Here is a 26,744-nt window from a genome sequence, read left to right on the forward strand (position 1 = left end):
GGTCAGCACGCCTGCGTGGCGCCGTGACGCAGCCGTTGCCGCAGAAACGCCCCGCCCCTGCTCCCGCCGCCCCAGTTCTCCCCCCCCCTTCCCTCCTCGGCCTCCCCCCATCCCCGTCCCGGTGCGGCGCGGTCCAGCGGAGCGGCCGGGAGGCGCCTGTCACCTTCAGCGGGGCCGGCCCGGGCGGGAGGCGCGTGGCGGCGCCGCCATGGTGCTCATCAAGGAATAGTGAGTGCGGGGAAGCTCTCCTCCATCCCCCCCCCACCTCCTCCCCGGTCCCCTTCACCTCTCCGGTCACCCCGGGCCTGGCGCGGTGACCGGCCGCGGCCCGGCCCCGCACTGCGGATGAGGGAGGGGGGAGCGCTGTGTGAGGGCCGCGGCGCTGGTGGGGGTCGGGAGTGAAGGTCACGGCGGGGTGGGGGCGCCCCGGGAGGCGGCGGGCACCGGCCTCCCGCTCTCCCCCTGCGGCTCTCTGGTGCCCGGCCGGGCGGCTCGGCGAGCCCGGTGGCCCGGTTCGTGACCCCCATGGCTTCCCCGGCGCCGCACTGTGTGGGGGGTGGAAGGGTTCTTCCCGGTGGCCCCGGGGGGGACACTGATGGCGCCGAGGGCCTCGCCGGTGCCGGGACCCGGGCTCGCACCCCGGCTGGGAGCTGCCGGGGCAAGGTACAGCGGTTTCTGTGGGAGTCAGTGACATCTTGCTCCCCCCCCCGCCTTCTCCTTGTAACAGGGCGAAGTGGCGAGCCTGGTTTTGATCCCCCTCCTCTCCTTTAGCTGTGTGATTTCTAGAGACTCCCAACAAGAGAGAATGTGGCAGAAATAAGATAGCTCCAAAAATTTTTTTTTTTTTTTTTGATGTGGAAACCTCGCCTTGTAGTTCTTTGCTGTCCCTGAGGCTGCTGCGGTTCTTCTGCCCCGCGATGGGGAAGAAAGGGTGGAAAACGGGCTGGGCGAGATCTGTCGTGAGCGTGTGTAACTATTAGTCACATCGCTTTTCCCAGTCTTTCGTTCAGCTCCTTTATGCTTGCAGACGTGGTGTGCTCCTTTGGACCAGTGCACTTTGGCTAGGTGTCTTCGAGCTCTGCATACTGCTGCACATATTTCTTTCCTGAATTGTTAAGGTTAACTTAAGTGCATTCTTAACTTAAGTGCATTCTATCCTTTTAAACTTCTTTTGACTGATGGAAGAGGCTTTTTTTCTTTTTTTTTTTTTTTTTCTTCCCCTTACAGAAGATATCTGTGATCCCAGTGACAAAGTGGGTTTTCAGGTCTCTGATTAGACACGTTTACCTACATGACGGTGTCCTCTTTATAGCCAGATCATGGACCATGGTGTGGATTTAAATGTTAAAACTATGTTGAGGGTTGTACTGATCCTCGTAGTTGTCTTTAAACTTGACTAACTTTTTTTTTTCCCCCCCCACCAATCCTTAAACCCTTGCTATTTTTGTCCAACAATAGGGGTGTAGAATTTAAGAGCAGCAGCAGAGCTGGTCTTTGTAACATAGAGCCACCGTTACCTTCTGCAGCGTTAAACTGGATAGCAGGCAGAAACCTGGGCTAAGTGCTTAGGTTCAGGTTTCATCTGTTTTGTTGATTCCTATGAATTTAGTTGGTTAATGTACTTTTCCTGTTACAGCACCTGTCTGGTTTATTTCTGTTCACATTCATGTGTCTTTTTTATGCTTCTGTTTACAATCTCTTGCCCGGTACTGCAGTAAAGCTCACTTGCCAGTGAGCTATGCTACCTACAGGGTGTCTTGTAAAGATAGGAACATCTGTACTTTGAATTTTCAGATTTCTGAGAGTATGAAAAGTTCATTTTGATGAGCATCCCTTCCAAAAGTCATTTTACTTGATATTATCACTTACCTCACCAAATCAACATACCTACCTGTCTCTCATACTGCCTGTTTCAGAAACAAGATGTGAAGTGTAAATGTTAAGACTAAAGGTTAAAAGACCAGAATTACTAAATTTGTTTCTTTTTACGGGCTTCTGTTTCTATTTTCAGAAGGGTCACCAAACCTTTTAAGTCTTGTCATTAGCTAATTGTCCTGTTTCTTTTCTTCCCTTCTTTGTGTCATTATTAAGACGTATGTGGCTCTAAGGACAGTCAAGGTTGCTACTGTACTTTAGAAATGAGCATTTATTTTTTACTTCTTGGGATTCCCAACTAGCTCTAACAGTTGCACGTTCCCAGTTATGTCACTGTATTGGTTCTTGGGTAAATCTTCCTTGATGTTGTATGTGAAAGTTGCCCATTTTACATGCTATTTGAGCTGGTTTTTGACTAAATCTCATGTTCCAGGAAGTGGTTGTTTAAGGCATGTAGAAACTACTTCTTTTGGTGTGACCTGGATATTTGAAGTATTTTGCTATTATTGTTTGATTATTTGTGGTTGCCCCAATATTGCATACAGGTAAATTCCTGCCTACCCAATGTAGGTGTTAAAAATTTAAGTGAGCTGTAACTGCGTGTCATCTGAGCAGATTATTCTTCCATCTCAGTGACCTCTTGTCACATCCTCTCTACTAAATCAAATGGGTATTATGTGCTCCATAGGTATTTTAGGAGACGTTGCAGAAATAGAGCAATATAACAAAAACCTGATGTCACATCTTTTATTGTCAGGCAATCTGTATCATCTTTTCTGTATGGCTGGTTGTACTGATGGTGACACAGAATGAGCTTTAATGTTTTCATTTGATGTCCTATCAGTCTTTCAGACTTACCTTTCATTTCTAGCTATCCATGTTTGATCATATTTTTTTGGTTTCAGGGTTTGTAAATGCTGGTTGAGGTCTTGCTTGCTTTCCTTATCTTGATTTAAACTGCATCGGAAGACCTTGAGGAGAATCAGAGTGTAGAGACTCACTTCCCTTTCCTGTGAAGTGATGATAATGATACTGACCTTCTCTGCAGCTGTACTTCCCTTTGCTGTCATTTGAGGCAGATTTTAATCTGGGAGGGATCTTAAGTGTTCTTCATAATTTTCAGGCCTTTGATATGGCAGGCAACCACATCATATAATTTCTCATACATTGAGCAAGTTCTGTCCCAAAGCTAGGAGTCTTTGTTCCTGTTGCTATTCCTGCAAAGCTTTTCCTCTGGATCGTGTTGAGCAGTCTTCCCTCCTCCTTCTTTATCACTTGACTACCTATAAGTGTTAGTCATCCCTCGCATTCTTTGTTTGCTAGGCTAAAGGAATTGTAAACTATTTGACTTCTTTGTGTTTCTGTTTCTCTGTTCATGAACATTGAACTCTAAGATAATACTCAGATCTAGCGTCTTCCGGTTTCGTAAATGGAATTTCATTAGCTTACATCAATCTTTTTATGCCAGGTTTTCTAAAGAAAAATATTTGAACTCCATTCCAAAGCCATTGTTTCTTCCCTGCTTCTTGGTCTGTTGCCTTATCATCCTGTCCTTCTTTTCATTCTCATTGCAGTTTTATCCAGTTAACTAACCTAATGTCATGCTTGATGGCATGGTCTACCTGTGGAAATCCATTTTCTTGGCTTTTGGTTGTTTTTTTTTTTTTTTTTTTGTTCTCCCTTATGTAAAGAATGCCATACTGAATTGGACCAAAGGTCCTCTTCCATTTTGCAAATATCTAGCAGATATTTGTAGGAAACAATATATAAATAGTGAGTAGAACCATTGTTGTTCAGTATATCCTACCAGTAAGTGGGATACAGACTTCCACGAATTGATCAAATCCCACTTTAAAATTGCTTATACTTCCGTGTTTGGCAAGGAATCCCATAACTTAAGTGTGCGTGATGTAAAGAAATATACTTGACTGGTCTTAAATCTGCTGCCTAATGATTTTTATTCTGTCCTGAGTTCTGTTGTAAGACATAGTCATTGTTCCTTCTTCATTCAGTTTTTCACACCATTCATGACTCTCTAATGCTCTACCATATCTTAACCGTTTAGCTGTTTTTTTCTTCCAAGCTGAAAAGCCTAGTGTAACTACTTTCTTCTCACACACTTGTTCTGTGTCCTCTTTGAGATGAGGTGACCAGAACTATATGCAATATTCAAAATGTTGATGCAGGAGAGACTGTAGTGGCATAAATGTCTTTTTTTGTGTGTGTGTATGTATATATGGTGTTCCAGTTTCTGATGATGTGTTTACTTTTGAACTGCCACTGAGCTGATGTTTCCAGATGCTTTTCCATAAGGACAACAAGATATTTGCTGGCAATAGCTAATTTGAGGCTTATCAACCCCATGTGTTTGGGGAAAATGAGTGCCTATAGTGCGTTATTCTGCTTTTATTGACTCTGAACTTCATCTGCAGTTCTCAGTAGCTCTTTCTGCAGTACTTTGCAGCCAGCATAAAGTGTTGCTGTCATAAGTAATCTTGCACAATCTGTAAACTTTTGCCCCTCTTGCAGTTTGTTTTTGTTGTATCTTGCTGGTAGCATTCCTCTAGTGTAGAAAAAAAATTCAGTTTTCAACAGTATTGCTTTTTAAAAACCAGCTTATTAATAAAGAGGACTTCTTCCTGATCCCATTATATCCTAATTTCTTTGACACTAATTCCCACAGAATTGGGAATTCTTCCACCCGTGGTAGCCATATCCATTTCATATCCGTATCTTGCTTTGGTTCCTTGTTTCAACATCATCCTTACTGAAAGCAGAGGTCAAATACAAATCTAGTTTTGGAGATAGATATAATATTTTTTAAAGCCTTAACATGCACGCATCTTTATCAGCTTTAAAGTTACTGTTATTCTTGTCTTTTTCAAAAAATCTCAGTGCGACTTCTGGCAGTTTATGTCTGTAGTCCAGTCAGTTGATTCTAAGAGGCATTCAGGAAACCACAATGTGTGTGTGTGTGTGGGGCGGGGGGGGGGAAGTGACTCACGTATAGAAATGGTGACACCTTCCTTTGCAGTCAGCTCTGAGAAAGCCTTCTGTATAGTTCTCTATTTGGTGTTGTTTCCTACTGGATAGGACATATAAGCAAATTGTGCGATGGCTTGTGACTGTCACAGATCTCTGCAAAACTGTCGAAACACATAGCAACGCTCTACAACAACTTGACGAGAAATAAGATGTGACTGTTGAGAAGATGTAGTGAGAAGGAACATGCAACTGTTTTGATGTTGTGTAGATTTGTAGGCTGGTAAGTTATTACCAGTAAGGGTCTATGAGAATTACACAGTTTTAGTATAGGATTGCAATTATGCTATATCATGTATTGTTTCTCTTTGAGGCTATTATATAAATGGTCTTGGGACTAAAGAGTAAGTGCTAGGGATGCTAGCACTAGGTGGATGCTGGAATACTGCGGGGAGGGGAGAGGAGAGGAGTGTAGCCATTGCTGTGAGGGATGCGTCACGTAAATTTTGCAGCTGCAGGGGTATTTGTTAACTTTCTGTTTCTGTATTCCCTTTCAGCCGCGTTATCCTGCCTGTGTCTGTGGAGGAGGTAAGTCCTTTTCTTCTTGCTTCCTTTCTTTAGGACTGTAAATAAACTTGTGATCAAAGCAGTTTGTATGAACAAAAAACTGGAAAATGTAAGAGAAGGATATAGCTGTCTTGGGGACCCCCGTGAGCTGTTAGTCATTCACCATCATTTTGACCAAATAATTTAATTTTTTTAAGCCTGAGAGTACTGATTATCACTCCTATAAAGTACTTTCAGATGTGTTGATTACAAATCTTGACTTGCCAGATTGTTCTAAAGTGCAGTTTCCTTTTGATTAATACTATTGTTCTTTTTTATATTTTTTTTAACACAAAGAGGAAGCTTTAGTACAAATTTAAATTACCCTTTAAACTTTGTTTTGCCAGAACTCTTCTGTTTTAAACTCTTAGATGAAGAACAACGATTTCTTCTGACTTGTGAGGCTGGTATAGCAAAAGAAAGATTGTGTGTATCTTTCCTAGGACTCTTTAAGACCTGTCTTCTCTAGCTCTTACAGAAAGAAATCTTTTTGCTTAGGTGAAGCTCTAGTTGAGAGAAGAAATGTAGTTTATAATGGATGTGATGATTTTGATCACCAAACTGGCCATGGAATAGCTGTGTAGAGTCTGTGGCTGATTCCCTCTGTTTTGTCTGAGAGTTGCAGTTTGCCTTTCCTTTCTCCCTTCTGTATTGAACGCTGCTCTTGCAGAGAATCCAACCATATAAATGTTTTCAATTTTTCAATGTTCATACCAGCAAGGTAGATCAGAAATTGAAATGACTGATTCTATAGCACTTCCGTAGTACGTTCCTTCTTTTGGATGTATTTTTTTCTTCTTGTGATCCTTGGCTGTAAGCCTTAGGTTTGTAAGCTCTGATCAAGGGCTTGTTCTAACTCTTAGGGAGAGCTGCGATAGCAGCACTCTTGTTCATTTTTGTTGTCCCTGAACATAGCAGCTACTGTGGCATAGACAGTGGCGAGCTGGATCGTGGCAGCACTGTTTTAAGCATATCCCTTTTAAAACTCTCTACTATTTTGACAGGACACAATTTAGAACTTGATGTAGTGTGTTCCTGCAGCCATGAGGCTTTCTAGTAAAAGAAAAGCAGTGTCTAAGCTGAGTTCCTTGTTCCTGTGGGTCAGTCTGCTGTGACAAGCATCGCATGCTGGCAGAAAGCCTAGACCTCTGATCAGAGAGTGGGTTTGGGTCTACGTTCTATGTTAGTGCAAGAATGAGTCTGTAAACGCCAGAAGTCTGCCTGTTGCTTACTCCTTACCTGTAGCTTTTGTGTTTTCTGCATGAATCTGTTTCAAGCAATTTTAACAGAAGTCCTACTAAAGTATTAGAGCAGGTATGTTTGGATCTTTTATTGTGCACGAGTGCTACTTGTGAGGGGAAGTCCTTGACAAAGAAAGGACTAACACGATAAGCTTTATCAAATAAGCAAAGGATGCATACTTGCAAGTTAGAGAAAGCTAGGGGTAAACAGTGAGGTGCTCCAGAGCTCATTAAACAGAAGACCTTAGCCTGAATAACAGGACCTCTGCCTCATATGTCTCCTAGGTATCAAGTCATGTAAAGAGAAAGTCAAAGCATCAGTATACAGATTGTTTCTTTGAGGGGGTTAGACTGGATGGAACCCAGCACAGGGTTTTTCTGAGTTCCCTGATACTAGGATTAACCTTCATCCAGTTAAAACGAGTCCCTCGCGATACTCTTTTCCCTCCCTGGCTGGCTGTTCAGTGCCAGGCATGTTTGAGCCGTGTGTGTAGGCTGCCCGCATGGAAAACTGCGGTTTTGGGCAGTATGTAAATCTGTTGGTCTCTAGCTACCTCCTTGTCTGAGGATACCCTGTGGTCATCTGTTTCAGAAGATGTATTCCTCTCTTGTGGATCAGAGGACTTCCAGAGTGTTGAGTAACCTACTGAAAAGTCTATAAGGTGAAGAGCAAATAAACATCATTAGAAGAGAAGGAATAAAAATACTAGAGAGAACACCTTAGTGTGCTTGGATTGTGGATAGACTGCCAACTTGACCGAACTAATTTCTCACCAAACTTGCATATTGTCACCATGTCCCCCGAGTGATGCCCCTTTTCAAAGTTTGGTGGTTCTCGTGTGATGGGCCAGATTTCAGGAACAAGTTCCCTAAGCGGAAAGAGTTCTAAAGTTCGCTTAGCTTTGCATATGTACTTATGTCATATGTGAATTTTAAAGGTGTGCTTAAGAAGAAGGGCTATTTTCCAATATTGACTCAAATGATGACTACTGCCTGGAGTTTGTGTATTGCTTCATCCCCCTTCCTGTGTGGAAAGATGCTGACACATCTGTGCATCACTTGGTTGCTGTGCTGCTGTCTGTACTACAGAACAGCTGTTAACTGCGTTGCTTTCAAGGATTTCCTTGTGCACAAAACTCTTAAATAGGCCTCTGGAGACTTGTTGTGGCTCATAACTGTGTAGCCACTCATTAAGCATCTCTGGCTAGCAAGAGAACTTCTGATTTCACTTTAATATGGGCAATTTTTGCTCGAAAGGCTTAAGAGTTCACACCTTCTGCGTGGAAATTGTTGCCAAAATTATGATGCCAACACGTAAGATAGGGAATTAAATTAATCATGACTTTGAGGCATTGTAATAAGGCTGAGGGAGTCTTCTGTGTTGTTCTGCAATGCTGGGGACTCTGTGTTCAGTCCCCTCACCCCTAACAAATAAGTCCCCTCACCCCTAACAAATAGAGGTTACTCATTAGTAAAGAATTAAAGAGAAAACCAGTGATCAGGAAGACCTTGGGGAGATATGACTCAATGAATAAGGAGATCAGTGCTGAATAGTTAGCCAAGTAACTCTTAAGATGGGAATAAAATAGTGGAAGAGAAGCCCTGGTGATGACTAAAACTTGAAGGGTGGGATGTAGGAGTTAGACTGTAACAGACTGTCTTCTACTGGGAAACTGCCAAAATGTGGTCCTGCTCAAGTCCAGGCTTCAGGCTGCACTCCAGTATTGTTTTATACATTGTCACACTGCAGGCAGCAAAAAAAAAAAAAAAAAACAAACTTATTGTATCTTAGGTGCTAACCTTTACTCTTGTACTCTGACCAACATCAGGTTGCACAGTGCCAACTTTGAGAGCGTGGACTTGAGCGGCTGCGTGGGTGTCGTGCCAGCTGCCACTTTGAAATGCTGGTATGGATTAGAGCTGTGTGTACACATTCTGTGCTGCCTCTTTGTTCCTCTCACATGGGAAGGAGCTTGCCAAGCACAAAGGACTCTTATTTATTAACTGTGTTCAAAGCTGCTTTCAGGAAAAAAACCTGTTCTTGGAGATAGCGACGTTGAGATCAGGCCTTCTGAAAGAAATTTGGTGTAATGAAGATATGCTGTCAGCTGTATGACAGGAGGTGTGACACAGATCAAGAGGGATAACTTCCTGCAAAAGTGAAGGTTTTCAGGAGCTCTCAGGTCTGCAAGGATAGGTCTGTCTGATACTTTGGACCTCATGGAGCCAGAATCTGTTTTTTCTGGTAACTTTTGCAGGCAGATGCTGTGGGATTTGTTCATTGGGACAATTTTATTTGGGCCTTTTTCCTCTTTTATCAATGCGATTAAAGGATCAGAAATAACAGGGAAGATTAAATGGTGAAGATGCCAAACCAAAGGGCTTATCCTCTTAGTGTCTGAGCTTTGACCCACGTATTTAAAAGGGAAAAGGAATGAATGAGAGACTGTTACTAAGAGGAATTAGTTTGTGCCCCTGGAGACCTGTCCTGAGGCTTGCTGCAAAGCAAAGCCATTCAGTCCTCCCCTCTAATGCTGTAGTTGCCAAACTCATAATAAGTTCTCTCCTCTGAGCATACATGTGGCTCTTAGTCTACTAAATCAACTTGCTTCTAAGATTTCACAACTCTCATGTTTTGCTCTTCTGGAGGGAGGTGAGTATTCTGTTTTGTATGGGTCATCTGTAGGGAGTCATAAGGAAAGCAATGGAGTGTATGAAATGTCAGAAGGCAGAGTTGTGTTGCAGCCCAAAATCCAGACTGGAACCCAATCTGCTGGTGACGATGCAGGAACTGTCTGGCCAAGTGACGGATCCTTGTATAACCTGGGCCAGTACCTTCTGGAGAGAACCAGCAGAGCTGTTGTTGTTAGCTGGGAAGTGGTCTGTAGGTTGCTTTCCTTACAGATTACTTTTACTGGATAGCTGTTTGTTTTGTTTTGTTTTCAGGGCTAGTCTAACAGGTAGTCAGGCTTACTTAATATGCCCATGTGTTGAACTTGAGACTGTGTAGGGCACTTGTTTAAATCCCTGTGCTACACTTTTTGCCCTGCCCCAGATTAACTGAGGCCAGGACATCTAGTCTTATTACTTTGGTTTACCATCTACTGCTCTTCCAACAGGAATAAAGGCTTTCTTGGTCTTTGTTAGCACCAGATGGTACAAAACACCATAAAGCTTGGGTGCTGTTTTTATTTTGGATGCTCTGACAACAAAATTTAACTACTGTAGAAATCTTCCTGCATTGCTAAAGATGTACCAGCCCAGTGAAGTATTTCTGGGTTGTCAGCTTGGAGCAGTATTCCACTTTTCCAGCCTGGGTTTCAGTGCAGGGAGTGGTAGGTGCTATTCCTGATTCTGATCCCCTATGCTGGGGAAAAGGAAGAAGGCCTAAACAGCGTTCCATTGCTTTGTAGTTATGTTTTGGAGGTTTGGGGCTTTTGGTGTTTTATTTTTTAAATCATTGCACTTTTGATGCCTAAGACTTTGTGGGTTACCCTTTCAGACTGCCTCTCTGTACGGCCTTTGGCAATAGTTGCTGTTTTGCTCGCTTTCCGTTCTGAAGACTTAACTCTGTTAAGTTTGAACACTTCCTTTTGACTTGGTGCTTTAGTTTCTTTGTCCTCAAACCTTGTCTACTCATCTAACTTCGCCTCAAAGAGGTCTATGTGAATTTTCTTCATTTGATCATATTTCTTTTGAGCCCTGCACCCCCTTTTTAGTTACCAGAGTCAAGAGTGTATTAGTCTTTACATCTTCTGCAGTGAAGAGTGTTCTGTTTTGCTCATATTCTTGATTTTCTGGTTTTCCTCTGCTCTTCCCTGTGAAACATTTGGTCAGGCTTCTTATGAAAGAGATTGTATAGTATGAAGTAGTTTGAGCGATTCCTGGGAACTAATGCTGCCATTTTGTCAAAAAAACCTCATGTGAAGTTCTTTAGGATTCTTCTGGATAAAGTACCATATGCTTATTAGTTTAGGACTGGCAATGCATTATTCTCCATTTTACCTGAACAACTGGGACACCTGTTTGCCAAAAAGATTGAAAAACAATGGATTTTGATACTGTATGTTTTACTTTCTCCTGAGTTTGTGTTGGTTTGGAGCTTGAGATTTAAGGGTTAAAGGTAATTATCCTATTGGCAGTGCTTTTCTCTTAACTACCACTCAAGCTTTCTGTATCAAAATGGAATTAAATGAGCTGCTTATCTGGACACACAAGTGGATGTCCTTTTCTCTGTCTTCTTGCCAGATAATAAATTTATCCTTGGCTGCTTCTGATAAAGTTATTATAACTTCTGCTAAATTATAGCTCTCACAATAATGTGTCTTTAACTTCTTTAGTATCAAGTGGGACAGCTGTATTCTGTGGCAGAAGCCAGTAAAAATGAAACTGGTGGAGGTGAAGGAGTGGAGGTCCTGGTGAATGAACCCTACGAAAGAGATGGAGAGCGTGGGCAGTACACACACAAGATCTACCACTTACAGAGGTATGTGAAACATTTTATTCCCAGAGTCGGGCAAGGTTCCTCGGCCAGGAGGAACTGGAGGAAGATGCAGTAGGGTTGCAGCAACCGTGTAAATCACAGATTATGTAAAGGCTGAAAGACATGGAGGGTAAGGCAGGAGTATAACAGTAGCTGGCACATGGTGTAGCTGGCAGTGAGCATCACTGATATACCTGTATGACCCAGTAAGTGTGGCTGTTGTCTCAAGAAAATCTGGCTCTGAGATCTTCAAAGCAAATACGATTCTGTTACCCAGTATTTTGTGACTTGAATTTGGCTAAAGAGCAGAATGCCTCCTAGATTCCAACCTGTTTTCAGCCGCCTCCCTTTTTTTTTTTTTTTTTCTTCTTTTTTCTGTCCTTTATGTTAAGAAGGTTTAGATTAGCCTGTCCACTTCAGCAGTGGATTTCCTCTCTGGAAATCATCATACTGGGTGTGGGAAGAACCCCACCAGTTCCCCCAATGTGCATGTTTGCAAGACTAGTGCCTGCATTTCAGGTGACATTCTGCCTCTCTGAGTGTCTGGGCCATAGCTCTTGTTACATGTAGTTCTTATCAATGCCTTCCTATTTCCAAATTCTGCAGCAAAGTGCCAACGTTTGTGAGAATGTTGGCCCCTGAAGGAGCTCTGAATATACATGAGAAAGCATGGAATGCCTATCCCTACTGCAGAACTGGTGAGTGTGTGGGGAAGGACTGTGGATTGCTGGCTTTTTGGTTTCACGGGGGGCAGGGGGAGGGTATGAGGGGATAATGAAGGAGGCAACCAGTAGGGAAGCTGTTTCAGCTCTTCCTTTAGATTTTTGTCCTCTAAGCCCTTTCTGTGGTCAGGTAAAGCAAAATACAGTGTTGTGAAGTTAAAAGAAATGCCCGTGTTTGATGTGCTACTCATGAATGACAGTGGAAGAGAACGGACCAAGAAATGGCTGTTAGTCCTACTAAAGGAACGGGCGTGTAACACTGGTGAAACGAATGTGTGAGGGATGATTTTGTGTACTCAAGTGCAGCATAACACGGTGGGGAAAAAAATGGAAGATGCAAGAGGGGAACAGGGAAGATCTCGGTTGCCTCTTGCGTTAGTGCAGTTTGATGAGAGCAAGCGTTACACGATTGATATTTGGTCAACTGCAGGATCTGAGGTTAGTGGAGGTTGAACAGGTAATGCTACAGTTGCATCTTGACACAGATATCCAGATCTCATCCAATAAGCGTAAGGTGAATCCATCTGTAAAGTCTGGGGTGAAGCTCTGGAAGCTGTGCAAAGTGGTGAAATAATGTCAAACTCATTTTCTACAGGAGTGTTTCATATCTTATTTACTCACTGAAGTTATCAGCCACAGTGTTTAACCACTACTGTTTTTCTGGGTTTTGTTGCTGTAGGAACTGCAAATTTGACTCTGCCTCCAAACTTACGTAGTATTTTTGGCTGTATCTTATGCTGTTTGTATCTTTGAAGGCTACATTTTCTGCTATTTGGTAGTGGTACAGTTGCTATGGAGACCGTAAACTTAAAAATTCCAACTGCTCTTGAAACTCAATATAGAAAAACTTATTTTTCAATAATTTACTTAAGAGAATTTTAAAGGGAGTGTTTTAAAGAAGGAAAAAGATTTGCAGTGGGGGAGGATAACATTACTTCAGTACGTGACATGACATGCAGCAGTCTAGTAGAATGGATATTTCAAATACAAAATTCAGATATTGTCATCATTAACTGCAGAATAAGTTTGTAGTGTGTCGCATAATTCAAGATGCTGAAACAGAGTTATTTACAACCTATGTTTCTCATTTTTATGCAGTGTTTCTTGCTGCATATTAGTTAAATTAGCTAATAAATGTCTAGTTTATTCCATGCTAAGTACGCTGAATTGGTCTAAACACAAACAGCTCTTTCATTAATTCTTTAAATTGTGGAAACAGATCTGACTAAGTTGACTCCAGTAGGTTTTGTTAGACATAATGCTTAGCTCTATCCTCCTCCTCTTTTTCTTCTCTACCAATTTCTAGAAACAAAGGTATGGAGTTAGCTTTTGTTGCTCTTAGCTGCTTATCCTTTGGTTACACATTGCTAAAATTCTACTTAAGTGGAAAAAATGTGATACTAAAATCAAGTACAAGACTTTGCAGCACAGAAAGAAATAAATTTCAGATTTTGGTATGCTAGAAATGGTAACATAACAAAAAAAAAATCCTCAACTGTAATAAACACCAATACAATATGAGATAGAAAGTGCTTTGTTGTGGGGGTTGGAGCAGAAGGCAGTTTTTATGCGGAGGCTGACAAATCTGTTTAAAGAATCTGCCAGCCTGACGTGAGTCAAGAAAAGCTCAGAAAAGTTGCTGAAATCGTCGCTTGCTGGTACTGGGCAGGAGGGAAGAACCCGTGTATGTGCTGTAGGCTGCCTTGTGCGTTCTTTTACTTTGGGACACGCTCGGGTATTTTGGTTGCACGTGAAAAGACTTGGATGGCTTCACGCGAATCTTTGTGCAACACGAAATGCCGTGCTGGCTTTCAGTCCTCTCACTGGAGTTTGAAACTTAAGAGCCAGGACACAGGAAGAACTAAACCTGGTTTGACTGTGTGGGAGTTGTACCAAGGTGATTTGAGCGTGCTGCTCTACTGGACCACTGCTTAATTGCGTATCAGCTATCACATACAGCCTTTTAAGTTTGAATAAAGCCGTACTTTTAGTTAATTCCGTATCACGGTGGTTTTTTAATTATACGAGGTTATCCTTCTTACCTTTCCCTATATCTCCTCTGAGAAACTCAATTATTACTTTAATATGCATACTATATACCATGATCAAAGCAGCACTGCAGGTTGAGGGAATTTTAATGCCTAGCTTATAACTTCTTGCAATTCTGCACACTTTTTTGTGCTGTAATATGTTGTTTTTACATACTTTGAACGGAAGCCTTGCTTTGCTCCTATGAGAGTATGAACTGTAAATGAGATTGTTGTATGCATTTACAACTTCAACAGTAAAATTGAAGTTAGGATTGCCTAATAGTTATAACCGTGGGCTGGTGCCAAGGAGAACAGTGTTCTTGGTTCTCTTCTGCAGTCTGAATTAAATATTAATGTTGCTTAAATGTTTTTAGAAAAGCAATTTGATGTGTGTTCCACTCTTCTGGGTGTCAGCATGAGATGCCTGTGGCCAAATGTCAAGAAATTGAGAAGTTATAACTGCAGCTGAAATGTGTAGGAGTTGCTGCTGTAATACCTCAAGTGCAGGCCATAATTTGTAGCAAGCTGAGCATCTGAGTTTTAATGGACATTTCTAAAGAGATTAATTTGTTTGCTGTACAAATGAAGAGTCTTCCCCACAGAGAAGAAATTAGGAAGGTGAAGAAACCTGTTTTAAGGCAGCTGCATAGTCATGGTGTATACTCATGGAAAAGCAGCTTGTCATGGAAAGGTGGGAAGGCTCTTGTTTATAATTACTGATGGTTTATTCAGCATTTTGTGTGGACTAGCAGGAAAAAACTCCTTGCAGAAATTATGAAATGTTCTTTGAGATGAAAGTCAGCCTTTTAAAAATTAGCCTCAGCTCTGCTTGCTTGTTCTTGTCCTCCTCCACCCCAACATGTCGGTCTAAATAATTAGCCTTCTGTAAATTGCTGTAAAAAGCAATTTTCAAATGGTTGGGGGTTTAGAGCAGTCCAAGGCCCAGCAGTAAGCAATTAAGGTAGCTGGATGTGCATGTTAGATGATAAGGGAGGTTACTGTCTACAGGGTGTTGCATTGAAACTCACAAATTGTAATAGTACCTTTAAACCAAAGTTGCTTCTTAGTAAAGCCCTCATGTTAAACTCCGGAACAAGCCAGCAAAGTTCAACTCTAGCTTCAGACATCCTTATTCTTAGAGTAGAATTGCTAACGTACTCTCATGGCTCAGGCAGAGCAGATGCTGACTGTTACAGGATCTTTAATTGCTTTTCTGTGTTGAATAATTGAGCTTTACTATCCAGGGAGTTTAGTTACCATGAGCAGTAGAGATGCAGAGGGTCTGGTTACTGCATGCAGGAGCGACGAGGTCTGCAGTGGCCTGAAATCCAGCATGTGTTCGCTTCAGAACTGCGGAGACGTTCCTTATCTGCAAGCTGAGAAAGGATTGGTAAAATGCCGTCAGCTGAACATACTTATTCCATCTTCTCATCCAGCTGGCTGGAGTCCAGAGAGCAGAAGTGGCAGTACATAATTAATTGCTGCTCCTCTGGGTTTCTCCAAGTCTGAGAATTTCCAAGAGGAGTAGGGGGTGAAGTTAGCTGATTTTTATCGACTTCTAGGGTTTTTTCCTCAGTAGTATCAGCAGCCCCCTGGGAAGCTGAAGTTGTCCCTGTTTTGCTGATAGTGGGAGGAGGGCGATGGTTGCTGTACATTCTTTTTTCACTAAAGTACTGTATCTCTTTCTTTTCATGTGTTGATTTCTTGGACCAGTTATTACAGTAAGTATTGTTTTTACTGATGATCTATGGAAGCATGTCTAATGTCTGCAATTAAGTGTTCTGGGTATAAGAAGCTCTTTAGCCTGAGCTGAAGGCACTTTAGCTTTTGTCATTGTGAGATCATGTAGATTAAACCCCTTACCAACTGTGGCATATCCACAAACACTTTGTAACTAGAGACAGAGATTCTTTCTTTACGGCGGCAGTGCTCAGCTTTACAAATGGGAATGTCCCATTGCTCAGATAAACTGATTAAAACAAAGTTAGCTCATACCGTTATGTCCCCTCGAGTAATCTGTCTTCTGAATTTGATATTTCCTTTTTACATGCTCAGTGTTTCACTGGCTTGTGCTTTTGTTTCTACTCCCTGGAGGGAGGATAGGGTTACCTTTGGAAGTCCTTTTCTACTCACAGTAATAATGAGAAATGGAAAGTCTTTTGCTTACTTGGCAGAACTGTGCTTCTTGTCCCTTCCCTTTCCAGTGTCTAAAGCCCTCAACACATCAGTTGAATGTTGTTCATTTGAAGAATTGCATCCAAATATGTACTCTGTGCTAGATCAATAATCTCTTTGAAAAGACAGTTTCTGCCCAGTTAACTTACGTTACCCCTTCTAAACTCTGAAGAGTGTGGCAGGTATTGTCCTTTAAAGAAAAAGCTATTTATAAACTCCAAATGTCTCTCTAAACCAATGGAAATTATGTGGGGGGTTTTTTAGTGAACAACTTGTGGTTTATTTGATCTTGCATATTTAGTGAGCAAACAGTTTTGCTAAAAGCAATGGTGTGTTAACAGATAATTCTGAAGTTCCCTAAGTCAAACCCCAATCATTTACAATTCTTTGAGTTGACTTTCCTAATGCTTATCTAGCTAATAAGAAGACAAGTTATATATCCAAAGAATAACAAGAAGCTTTATTTTGGTGACAGAATGAGTATATGAAGGATGACTTCCTGATCAAAATTGAAACCTGGCATAAATCAGATCTTGGAACACAAGAGAATGTAAGTACTTGTGTCATGTATTTTATTCATCTCTTTAATGTCACAGTGCTGCTTTCCATGCTAGATTAGAGGATTGCTGTGTGGAACTGTCTAGTTGCTGTGTTCCTGGATTTGAAATGCTTATCACACTGGCAAGGCAGAGACTCCCTTCTGTTGGCTTCTCCTATATGCTGAATAAAATTGTCCCACAAACGCTTGTTCTGTGTGAGCACCTCTACTTCTTTAGACGATGTCATATTGTGTGTTTCCCATGGTGTCTTCTCTGTACGTGGAAAGGGAACACTGGGTGTCTGCGTCTCCATCTGTTTTTTTCATGAATTTTTTAATGATTTTTTTTTTACGCATCAGTTACATTAGTCTTGTACTTTCACTGCAGGTTCATAAACTGGAGCCAGATGTATGGAAGAATGTAGAAGCTATTTATATAGACATTGCTGATCGGAGTCAAGTACTTCCCAAGGTATGGTAGGTGGGTAAGAGCTCCCTAGTGTGGGAGGCCTTGTGCTAAAAGAGGGATAACGTACAAACTGTGTTCCCAGGGATGGTCACAGGTAACAGGACAAATGAGAGGATGGGAAGAGGAAAGGCATTCCTTAGAAGTGTTGAAGCAAGCTAGAGGAAGAACTCTTTTAAAAGTTGTGTCAATACTGTCTGTAAAATGCCTTGCTTAGCCTTACAGTGCATGTGAGAGTGTATATATGTAGTTCTACAGCATTGCAGATGACTCTAATGCTTGAATAGCAAGAAATTGCACTGCCCTTTCCATACAGCACCTTTTTTAAACTGCCTCCTTTTTGAAACTGACCCATGGCTTCACAAGTGTATCTTGAAATCACGTAGCTAATAATTTTTTCTAAGAATCACTACAGTTACTGTGAGAAACCAAGGGATGTTTCTGTACTGTACCATAAAAAAAACCAACTATATAAAAATGGAATGTTGTTTTGAGTTTCCGCACTTAGTATTTCTGATACCGTTCAAATACAGCTGATTTACCTGTTCTCAAACTTGGCCTTGGGTATTAAACCAGAACCAGTACTTATTTTACCTTTTCTTTCCAATAAAGATGAATTGGTAGAACACGAATTGCATCTATTCCAATAAGTTAGGCGGGTATTAAGCTGTATCTGTAAATTCAAACTACTCTCAATTAAATGCTCTCAGAGAGCAAGGAGAATTCACCTGGAGCAGAAGACTCCTGAAGAAGATGCTACCAATTGATCACTTTTGGCACTAAACTGATGATGATTTGAGTTTGTTTTCATTTTAATTGAACTGGGGCTATGAGTAGAGTACACAGTCTTAATCCAAGATGCAGAAGGGGAACGCTGCAAATTATTTCCTGTGCAACAGGAGGCATAACTGATGCCTTTTTCTTTTTGGTGGTACTGTGAGTTTGACTGTACTTGTCTTCTAGTGTGGAACATGCGAGCATCATACTGATACAGTGCTGGGAAAAATACCAGATACCACTGCTCCAGAGAGCTTAGCTATTTTCTGCAGGAGCAGTGTTTAGCTCCCAAAGAACGAGTGGTTACAGGAAACCTGTCCTGAGGGTTTACAGGTCTTCTGATAGTCTTACCCCAGAGGAGTCCTTACAAAGGTCATATCAGCTTGTTACCACTTCTTCACATAGGTCTAGGACACATCACAGGGGGGAGAAATATGTTTCCTTGAAGAGTGCCTGACCTAATGTTGAAGTCTGAAAGCGGTAGCTCTTAAGAAGGCAGTTAGAGGTTAGTCTTTGCCCACCAGAAAAATAAATCCTTTGTGACAGTGAGCAGCTGGGTAACAGCAGGATAATTTGTGTTTAATCTTGTGTGTCCGTCCAATAGGATTACAAGGCAGAAGAAGATCCAGCAAAATTTAAATCTGTCAAGACTGGACGTGGGCCTCTGGGTCCCAACTGGAAGGTATGTATCGCATGAGTTCAGGAACTGTATCAGCTTGCATGACTGAAGTATAGACACTGGGGCTTGGAGCCAAAGGTACGTGTGTAAAACATTGGATTCACTTATGGAGAAGGAAACACAGAACTCACCTGGTGATCTCTTCTGAAGTTAAAGGAAATGGAAGAGTTTGGTACAAACAGAAAGAGTTCCAAGAAATGTCCAGAGCTGTCTGGTGTTCAGCCCAAGGGTTCACCCAAGAGAATTCAAAGATGAAATAGCTGAGTTATGAGCAGCAGTGTTTAACCTTTCACTTAAATCCTTGGAATCTGAAGACTCTAGAAGTGCAAATATGATACCAGGCTTTAAAAGGGACCCTGAATGGGATCTGGGGAGCTACAGGTATGAAAATCTCATCTCTAGCATGCAGACTTAGTAGAAACTGAGGCTGATATGATTCATTTGGGAAGGGTGGATATGGCTCCTGTAAAAGGAAGCAGGAAAGTCCGCCTTACAAACCTTGTGGAGTTTTCTTTAAGGCTGGATAATTATGTGGATGATTCAGATGATATAATCTATTTCCAAAATGTTTTAGATAGGAATTTTGTCAAAAGACTTTTAAGGAAACTAAATAGCCATGGCATAACAGCGCAGATACTGAAAGGCATAAATTTAATGGAATTAAAAATGGAGAACAGAGGAGAGGAAGGAATGGTTTATCCTCAAAATGGAGGGAAGGCCACCTGTGGAGGAAACTAGGGTCTGTTTTCATCATGCTCTTAAATACCCTCGAAAAGGGGTGAGGAAAGATGTGACAAAACTTGTTGATAAAGTACAGGTAAGGTGTGAGGATGCACGATGATTGTGAAGAACTGTAGAAAGACTTCAGAGTTAGGACTGAAGGAGCTGTTTTCCTGGAGACATTTAACCTGAGTCCTGAAGTGAATATCTTTGTGTCTTTGCAGAAGGAGCTGGGGAAACAGACAGATTGTCCGTACATGTGTGCTTACAAACTGGTAACAGTCAAGTTCAAGTGGTGGGGTCTGCAAAATAAAGTCGAGAACTTTATACAAAAGGTAAGTGAGCTCTTTGGGGGGAGATGTGGAAATGAGGCATGTTTCATCTCCCCTCTGCTTTAGCACCTCGGCTTCTTCAAATAGTGTATCCTGTCTGGAGATACTAACTTGAAACCCAGTCATGTCACCTCAGGCCTCTGCCTGATATACAGCAATCAATTAAAGCTGGATTCAGTATGCTTCTGATCCAAGGTTAGGGCTGGCAGATTGTTCTGTGAATTGGCCGTTTTCACTTTCATGCATGAAGGTAAACTGGCTGCTTTGTGTTGTTTAGTAGATCAGCCTGAGAATTGCAGACATTTGATAGTTGATTTGTGAATGATGAGATGATGCGTGTATACTAGGGTTCTTTACGTCAGGGGCAAGACATGTTTTTGTGGGGAGGTAGCTAAACTTCAGTTATCTGATCCTAATCAGCTGAGGAGCTTTCTGGCAAGTCCTAGAGCTCTAGTCATGTTTCCCTCTCCTAGTCTGCTGCTTGAAAAACCTGTGTTAAAAAATAAGCAGATGGCAGGGAAGCTTCATTAACTTAAAACATGAGTAATTGGTATCCTAAAAAGAGCTTTTTTCTGTGGCAGAGTTCATAACCCATGAACTGCAGTAGGATGCTAGACCTGGGAATCAGTACGTGCAATTTTTCAGGCAATGCCATGTTCCTGAAACGCCTGTGACTTCAGATCATGGAGACTTCTTGGTGGTTAATATTGATAAACTACAGTGCTGCTTCTGCAAAAGCAGTTCTCTGGTGATATAATCTAAAGAGAACTCTAAGGTGGAATGACCGTGCTGCTGCAGGATTTCAAATACCTGTAACAAAAGCCCTGAACAAAGCAGCGTCTTGAATCCCTTTCTCTTTCTGAGTGTCTCTTCAGCCACACGTTTGTGTCAAAGTAGTCAAGCTGCTTTTGATGAGAGCAGGTTATTGGATGTGAAACCATAATTGATAAAGCTGAAGTGTCCTTCCTTAATGAGAGCTTTCCTAGAGGCATTGCATACCCCTGTCTAATGTAATGATTTTTGTCTAGCTTATCTCTTATAAAATGGAAATAAATTGCTCCTAACTTGAAGTACCTTGTGCACATTAGTTACCTCTGATGAAAGGTTTTCAGCTGTGGAAAACAAGTTTAGGCTTTTTTTTCTTTTTAGGTCACTGCAAAAGGAAAAGGCAAGATCAGTGCGTGTCAACCCTTTACACTTGCTAGACTTCAGTTTTTAGCAACTCAAGGATTATTTTTTAAATAATTTTATTATGTTTCTCCTTTTTTCTGCACCTTCAGGCCAACTATCATGTTCTAAGCAAACCCAACCTAGACCACTTTATTCAGTCAGAACAATACTGTCAAATCAAAGGAAATTACTAAAGCATTCATTAATTCTTTCAGTGTGCAGTGCAGACTGCTGTCTAGGCTTTAAGAAAAAATGCATTTCTCCAGGGATTCAAGGCTCTAGATATTCTGCTAAAAGAATAAAAATTAGGTAACTCCAGTTTCCAATTGTGGCAGCTCTATAGAAAGGTGGGCGAGGGAGCTGTTTCTTCAGTGTGCACATCTCTGCAAATTGTTGTGATCCGGTTAGATCCATATTAATTGCCCTATGAGTAAGCTCGCTTGTATGTTTTATTCCTCCTCCTTTTGCAGCAAGAAAAGCGTCTCTTCACAAACTTCCATCGGCAGCTCTTTTGCTGGCTTGATAAGTGGGTTGATCTGACTATGGAGGACATTCGTAGGATGGAGGAGGAGACGAAGAGGCAACTGGATGAGGTCAGTGGAAAAGCAGGGCAGGTGTGGGCTGTGTGAGGAACTGCTTCTATCCAGTACAGTAGAGAGAGGAAAGACTGCTGCGTTGTCATAGCACAGTGTGTATTGTCCACCTGCTATTTAGGTCATGCTGCTTGTGGTTTGAATGACTGGCTATGACTCTGTTGCGCTGGCATCTCCTTGTAATCATTGTGGACTTCCCCTTCTGTCTGTTGTTGAGCCAATAAATGTATCGAACCACAGGTAATGAGGGTATGAGTGGCAACGATTCATTTACCGCTTTAGTATCTTCTATTAGCTTTTACCCAAAGCTGAATGGTCATTTTTATCCTCATTAGTTTCCAAAAAACAGTTAAGTAAAAGGATTTTTAGCTCTAAGTATTATAAGCAGGTGGTGGGGGTATGTAACAGGGTTCTTGCTACGAGAAATGCAAATACGGTAATGAGTACATTGTTCCGTGATTTGTGTCCTGCACTGCACCCTTCTCTTCCTTCATGCCTCAGGATATTTCAGTATAGTTTCATGTACACTCTGCCCTTTGGATAATGGTTGCAGATCCCTGGCAGACTTGCAGCTTAATCAGAAATGGTGCCTGCATGTGCATATTTACAAAAACTGATTTGGGATGCTCGGATATAATCAGTGTCTTACATAAAGGAGGTAGCCTAATGTGTTCCTTACCAATAAATTTGGAGATAACATCATGTGAGATTCGGTACTTCAATAGTTTTTTTTTTTTCTCTTTCAGATGAGAGAAAAAGATCCAGTGAAAGGAATGACGGCTGCAGATGACTAACGTGACTTCTTCCTTGTGCACTGTAGGTATCAAGAAAGTTTGACAAAACTCTGTATTGCTTTATTTAGGAGAAAAAATACATTTGGGTGAGAAGGGATCCTGTTCATAGCTTCTGGCGAGCAAATCTGTGGTATTCGTTGTTTTTATAATGAACTTGTCTCAGTGGCAGGTTAAATGAGTTTACTGTCCTGTTTCAGAACTATTCTAAAGAAATGTTTGAGTGAAAAGTGTAAGAAAAACGTGTTAGAACATTTTGTAGACTTTGCTGCTATTCTTATTTCTGTAATGCATGTGTTACTTTCCCCGACTGGCAGAGAAACTTTCATCGCTCCCAAAAGAATAAGTTGGACCTGGATATACTTAGAATACATTCGGAACTTGAAAATTCCTTGCAAATATGCTTGGAATGTATTTCTCACATTGTTTGTTAATAGTATTTACTAATGGGCCAAGGCCTGGAGCAACACTTGCACATTGCAGGAGAAGCAGCAATGACAATTTTAAAGCTTTTGACTTGTTTTGATCTTATTTCACTACGAGTATGCTAAATTGGCAGGGGAGGGACAATCATACAGGAGGGTATATGTCCTTGGAAGGAATGGGGTGGGGCAGAACCACAGCTTTTTCAAGGACTGACTGTTGACCTCTGCTTGTCCTCTGTTACCTGCTGGTTGGTTGGTGGTAACTGAGGAACACGAGGTGAGGGAGTGTGTGAAGGGGGTGTCTTCTCATAGATATATTTTAATTTTTAATGCAACTTAAACTTTTTTAGTTTCCTCTTCATTCGCATTTACTCTAGTTCTCAGAGAAATGAGTTGGTGGTCTTCTCAGTTGTGTTGTAGCCTGTAGATCGTTAGAATTGCGATCTCAGCTTGTCATTTTTAGTCTATGTTGGAAATTCTGCTCTGGATTAGTGCTGAAATGTAATGAGGCAGCGGTGTATTGCCATTGTCTGCACTGGTGACAGTGTGTCTCACGTTTGCTGTCTGAAGGTTCAGTCTCACACTTCTTTTAGCACACTGCTATTCCAAAGTGGTTCTAAAATGTTCTCCTGTTGCCTGTTTGTTTCAGTTTGCAAGACAGTCATCAGGAAGGCCCGGGGAATCCACGCTCTTGACTGACGGACCATCTCTGGATCAAGCCTTTCTATATCCAATCGGCAGGCGATTTTAAATCTCCCATAGCTAATTCTAGATGCCCCTTAATATTGTGAGCAAATAAACCGTCTGGTACTAAGCACTCCAATGTTAGCACGTATATGAAGGAGGTAGCTCCTTGGAGACGTGTGACTTAGAGATCGCTGTATTTACAACTCCTCCCTCCTTTTTTTTCATTGTGTTCAGACCAATTTCCATGTGGCTCTCTTTGATTTCCAAGTGACATTTTTAGCTAAAATAGTCTTGTGATGTGGTGACTTAGATTTTTTTCTTTTTTTTTTTTTTTTTTTCAAGTGGGATAAACTGCCACCTTTGTTCCTGCCCAGCCCTTCACCATTCTTTGAATGTCTATTTGGAGAGGGAAACTGTCAGTATTTTAGAGTGCAAAACTATTCCACAAAATGCTATGCTCTGATCCTTGCTCCCAGGGTAAGAAATTTAATAGCATGTAATCTGAATACATAATCAGGAGTAGCCAGATATAGTTCTTGGTCTGTGATGAATTGTGATGCGTTGCTTCTGCACGGCATTACTTTGTTCTGTCTTAGCATACATGAATTAAAGGCTGCGCAGAAGCTGCATTCAGCGTCCCTGTGCTAGGGCCTTCAGCACATAACTGTTGAGTTTCAATTTAGTGGTACATGGTCCCTTTGGCCCATGTAGCTATGTTGTCCTTCAGCTGTGTGTGTGTCCGTCTTACAAAATCATTATGAAAAGTTGCTTGACGTATGTTGCAACTTCCTGGTTATTTACTAAGACTTCCCAAAACTTAACAAAGCTAAAATTATTTTGACTAATACTAAGGTGATTCTCCCTGGGCAAATTGGAATGTAGCAAAAGCTGGTGTACAAGTAAAGTCTTGGCATCTGATTACATCCAGGTGCCTGGGTCAGTGGTTCTGCTCAGCAATAATATTCTTCTGATTGCAAGACTGACTAAAATATCTCCTTTCATGCTATAAAAAAGACACTTAGAAAGACCTGCAGTTGTTTTTTAGGGTATCTGTCAGTTGTTATAAATTACAAAGGATACTGTTAATGTAAAGAGCTCTGGTTATTTAATGAACTCAAATACTTACTGTAACTATCCTTACGTTGATATCAGCTTTAGACAATCAAATAAGTAGAACAGAATCAAAGAAATGTTGCTTTATTAAAATACATATGAGGAAAAAAACCACTTTTTTTTTGCTTATGCCTAAGGCCCAATGTTTGAATTTTTTTTTCCCTTTTTTTTTCTAGTAGTAATCACTTCATTTTCCACTTCTGTATTTGGCAGCACTAACACGAAATACTGAATGCCAAACACAGTCGTGGGTGTATCACCACTTTTGAGGAGTCTTCTTGGCATTCTGGTAATACATCCGACTCCTTCAGCCCTTCACATTCCTGCAAACAGGAGATCCTGAAATGATCCCAAGCCGTGCTGAACAAGTCCGTGCTGGGATCTGAACTGTTTTCAGTACGAGGGAAGATGAGGCGTGCTCTGGAGGGAGAGGATGGCGTTTGGTTTCTGGGGAGGGGGCAGTTTATCCCTTTATTTTCAGTTTGTTATTTTGCCTTACTCATGTCTAAGTGCAATAAGCTCTGAATTGTACCAGTAACTCTGGCAGGCTCTTCTCAGTGACCTCAGACAGTTTTGCGGGGTGGGGTTTGAGGGATTTTTAGCAATCTCACCAGGTAGAAGTAAAACAAATTTACTGTAAAATAGGTGAAGAAACTAAATTTTAATCTGCGAGGCTATTTGGGACCAGGATGTTTTGTGGCATCTTCCTATAGCTGTTCAAAAGTATTAGAGGAGTGTAGGGGCCCCACTTATAGTTTGTTCAGTTTAAAGTATTTTTAACTGAGAATTTATGCACTGACTTCCGTTTGTGTTTGTCGGTTATGTTTTGAGGGATTCTTACACTCAAGGACAACCTGAGAATACACATAGCACACTTGTTCTTTCAATTTGTGTTATCCAAGAGGCTTTCTGTCCGATGACACTAATCGCTATGGAAGCAGATTGTAACATTCCACCGTGCAAACCTTTCTGTTTGATCCTCTGATTTTAGAGTAAGAGCTTTTACACAAAGCTTTCCTCATTAGTGGAAAAACTAGGGGGGGGGCGGAAATAATAATAATGCAGGAGCTCTGGCCTGAATACTTCCCCCCTCCCTGCCCCTTGCTTTTTTTTTTTTTCCCTTCCAATTTAATCCACGGTGAAAGCATCCCTCAGCCTTGGGGTAGATAAATCCTACAACAACCGTTGGGTCTCGATGCTTGGTTCCTGCTAGTGAGCGTAGCGAAGATCAGGCACCATTTTGGCTGTATTTTGGCTTTGGCAAGAGCTCCTCAGCCTGCTGGCTCCCGGCAGGGCGATGGCTGGACTGTGGGTGTTGGGGGGCTGTGGTCGTGCCCTGACCCTCTCCCCACCACCCTGGGTGGGTTTGAGGGTGATGGCTGTGCCGCGACCCTCTCCCCACCAGCACTGAGTGGGTTTGGGGGTGATGGTCTTGCCCTGGCCCTCTCCCACCCCAGTGCTGGGTGGGCTTGGGGGCAATGGCTGTGCTGTGGCCCTCTCCCCTCACCACACTGGGTGGGTTTGGGGGCGATGGCCATGCCATGGCCCTCTCCCCCCCCCAGCGCTGGGTGGGTTTGGGGGTGATGGCCATTCCCCAGCCCTCTCTCCCCCCAGCGCTGGGTGGGTTTGGGGGCGATGGCCATGCCCTGGCCCTCTCTCCCCCCAGCACTGGGTGGGTTTGGGGGCGATGGCCATGCCCTGGCCCTCTCTCCCCCCAGCGCTGGGTGGGTTTGGGGGCGATGGCCATTCCCCGGCCCTCTCTCCCCCCAGCGCTGGGTGGGTTTGGGGGCGATGGCCATTCCCCAGCCCTCTCTCCCCCCAGCGCTGGGTGGGTTTGGGGGCGATGGCCATTCCCCGGCCCTCTCTCCCCCCAGCGCTGGGTGGGTTTGGGGGCGATGGCCATTCCCCGGCCCTCTCTCCCCCCAGCGCTGGGTGGGTTTGGGGGCGATGGCCATTCCCCGGCCCTCTCTCCCCCCAGCACTGGGTGGGTTTGGGGGCGATGGCCATGCCCCGGCCCTCTCCCCCCCGCCCTTGGTGGGTTTGAGGGTCCGAGGCTGGCACCTTGCCTCAGGCCGGTTTGCTGGGGGGTTTGCCCCCTGTCCCCACACCGCAGCTCTCTGGGTTCATCCCCGCTGGGCCTCCCCGCCACATTCTGGGTTCATCGTGCTCTTTCCTTTGGCGACACACACTTTGTAGAATGGGTTAGATTTATCTCGTTGTTTCTTTAAATGTGAGTTTGTGCCTTTTTTGTCTCCTAATCTTCCAATACCGGCATATTGGAAACGAAATCTAATAAAATACTAGACAGAGCTTCACGCCTCCGTGTCCTTTGTTGCGGG

General features: G+C 42.5%; 1 protein-coding gene across 1 annotated transcript; it reads left to right on the forward strand.

The window, feature by feature from the left end:
* Positions 1–59: 59 nt before the first annotated feature.
* Positions 60–26,715, forward strand: PITPNA (phosphatidylinositol transfer protein alpha). Its single transcript, XM_063341236.1, has 12 exons — positions 60–228; positions 5,415–5,445; positions 11,045–11,190; positions 11,794–11,885; positions 14,223–14,230; positions 16,590–16,664; positions 17,041–17,124; positions 18,500–18,577; positions 19,519–19,629; positions 21,267–21,389; positions 22,136–22,205; positions 23,255–26,715. The coding sequence occupies exons 1-11, from the start codon at positions 209–211 to the stop codon at positions 22,181–22,183; spliced, it is 816 nt and encodes a 271-aa protein (XP_063197306.1). The 5' UTR covers positions 60–208; the 3' UTR covers positions 22,184–22,205; positions 23,255–26,715.
* Positions 26,716–26,744: the final 29 nt, after the last annotated feature.

The sequence above is a fragment of the Chroicocephalus ridibundus genome, chromosome 7 (assembly GCF_963924245.1).
Source record: "Chroicocephalus ridibundus chromosome 7, bChrRid1.1, whole genome shotgun sequence".
Lineage (NCBI taxonomy): Eukaryota > Metazoa > Chordata > Aves > Charadriiformes > Laridae > Chroicocephalus > Chroicocephalus ridibundus.

What these genes read in the sequence shown, in the direction of transcription:
- PITPNA (XM_063341236.1), top strand. Translation starts at nt 209, where the DNA reads ATGGTGCTCATCAAGGAATA. An exon ending in ATCTTGGAACACAAGAGAAT is followed by an intron (nt 16,665 to 17,040) that starts GTAAGTACTTGT and finishes CTTTCACTGCAG; the next exon opens with GTTCATAAACTGGAGCCAGA. An exon ending in GGAGTCAAGTACTTCCCAAG is followed by an intron (nt 17,125 to 18,499) that starts GTATGGTAGGTG and finishes TCCGTCCAATAG; the next exon opens with GATTACAAGGCAGAAGAAGA.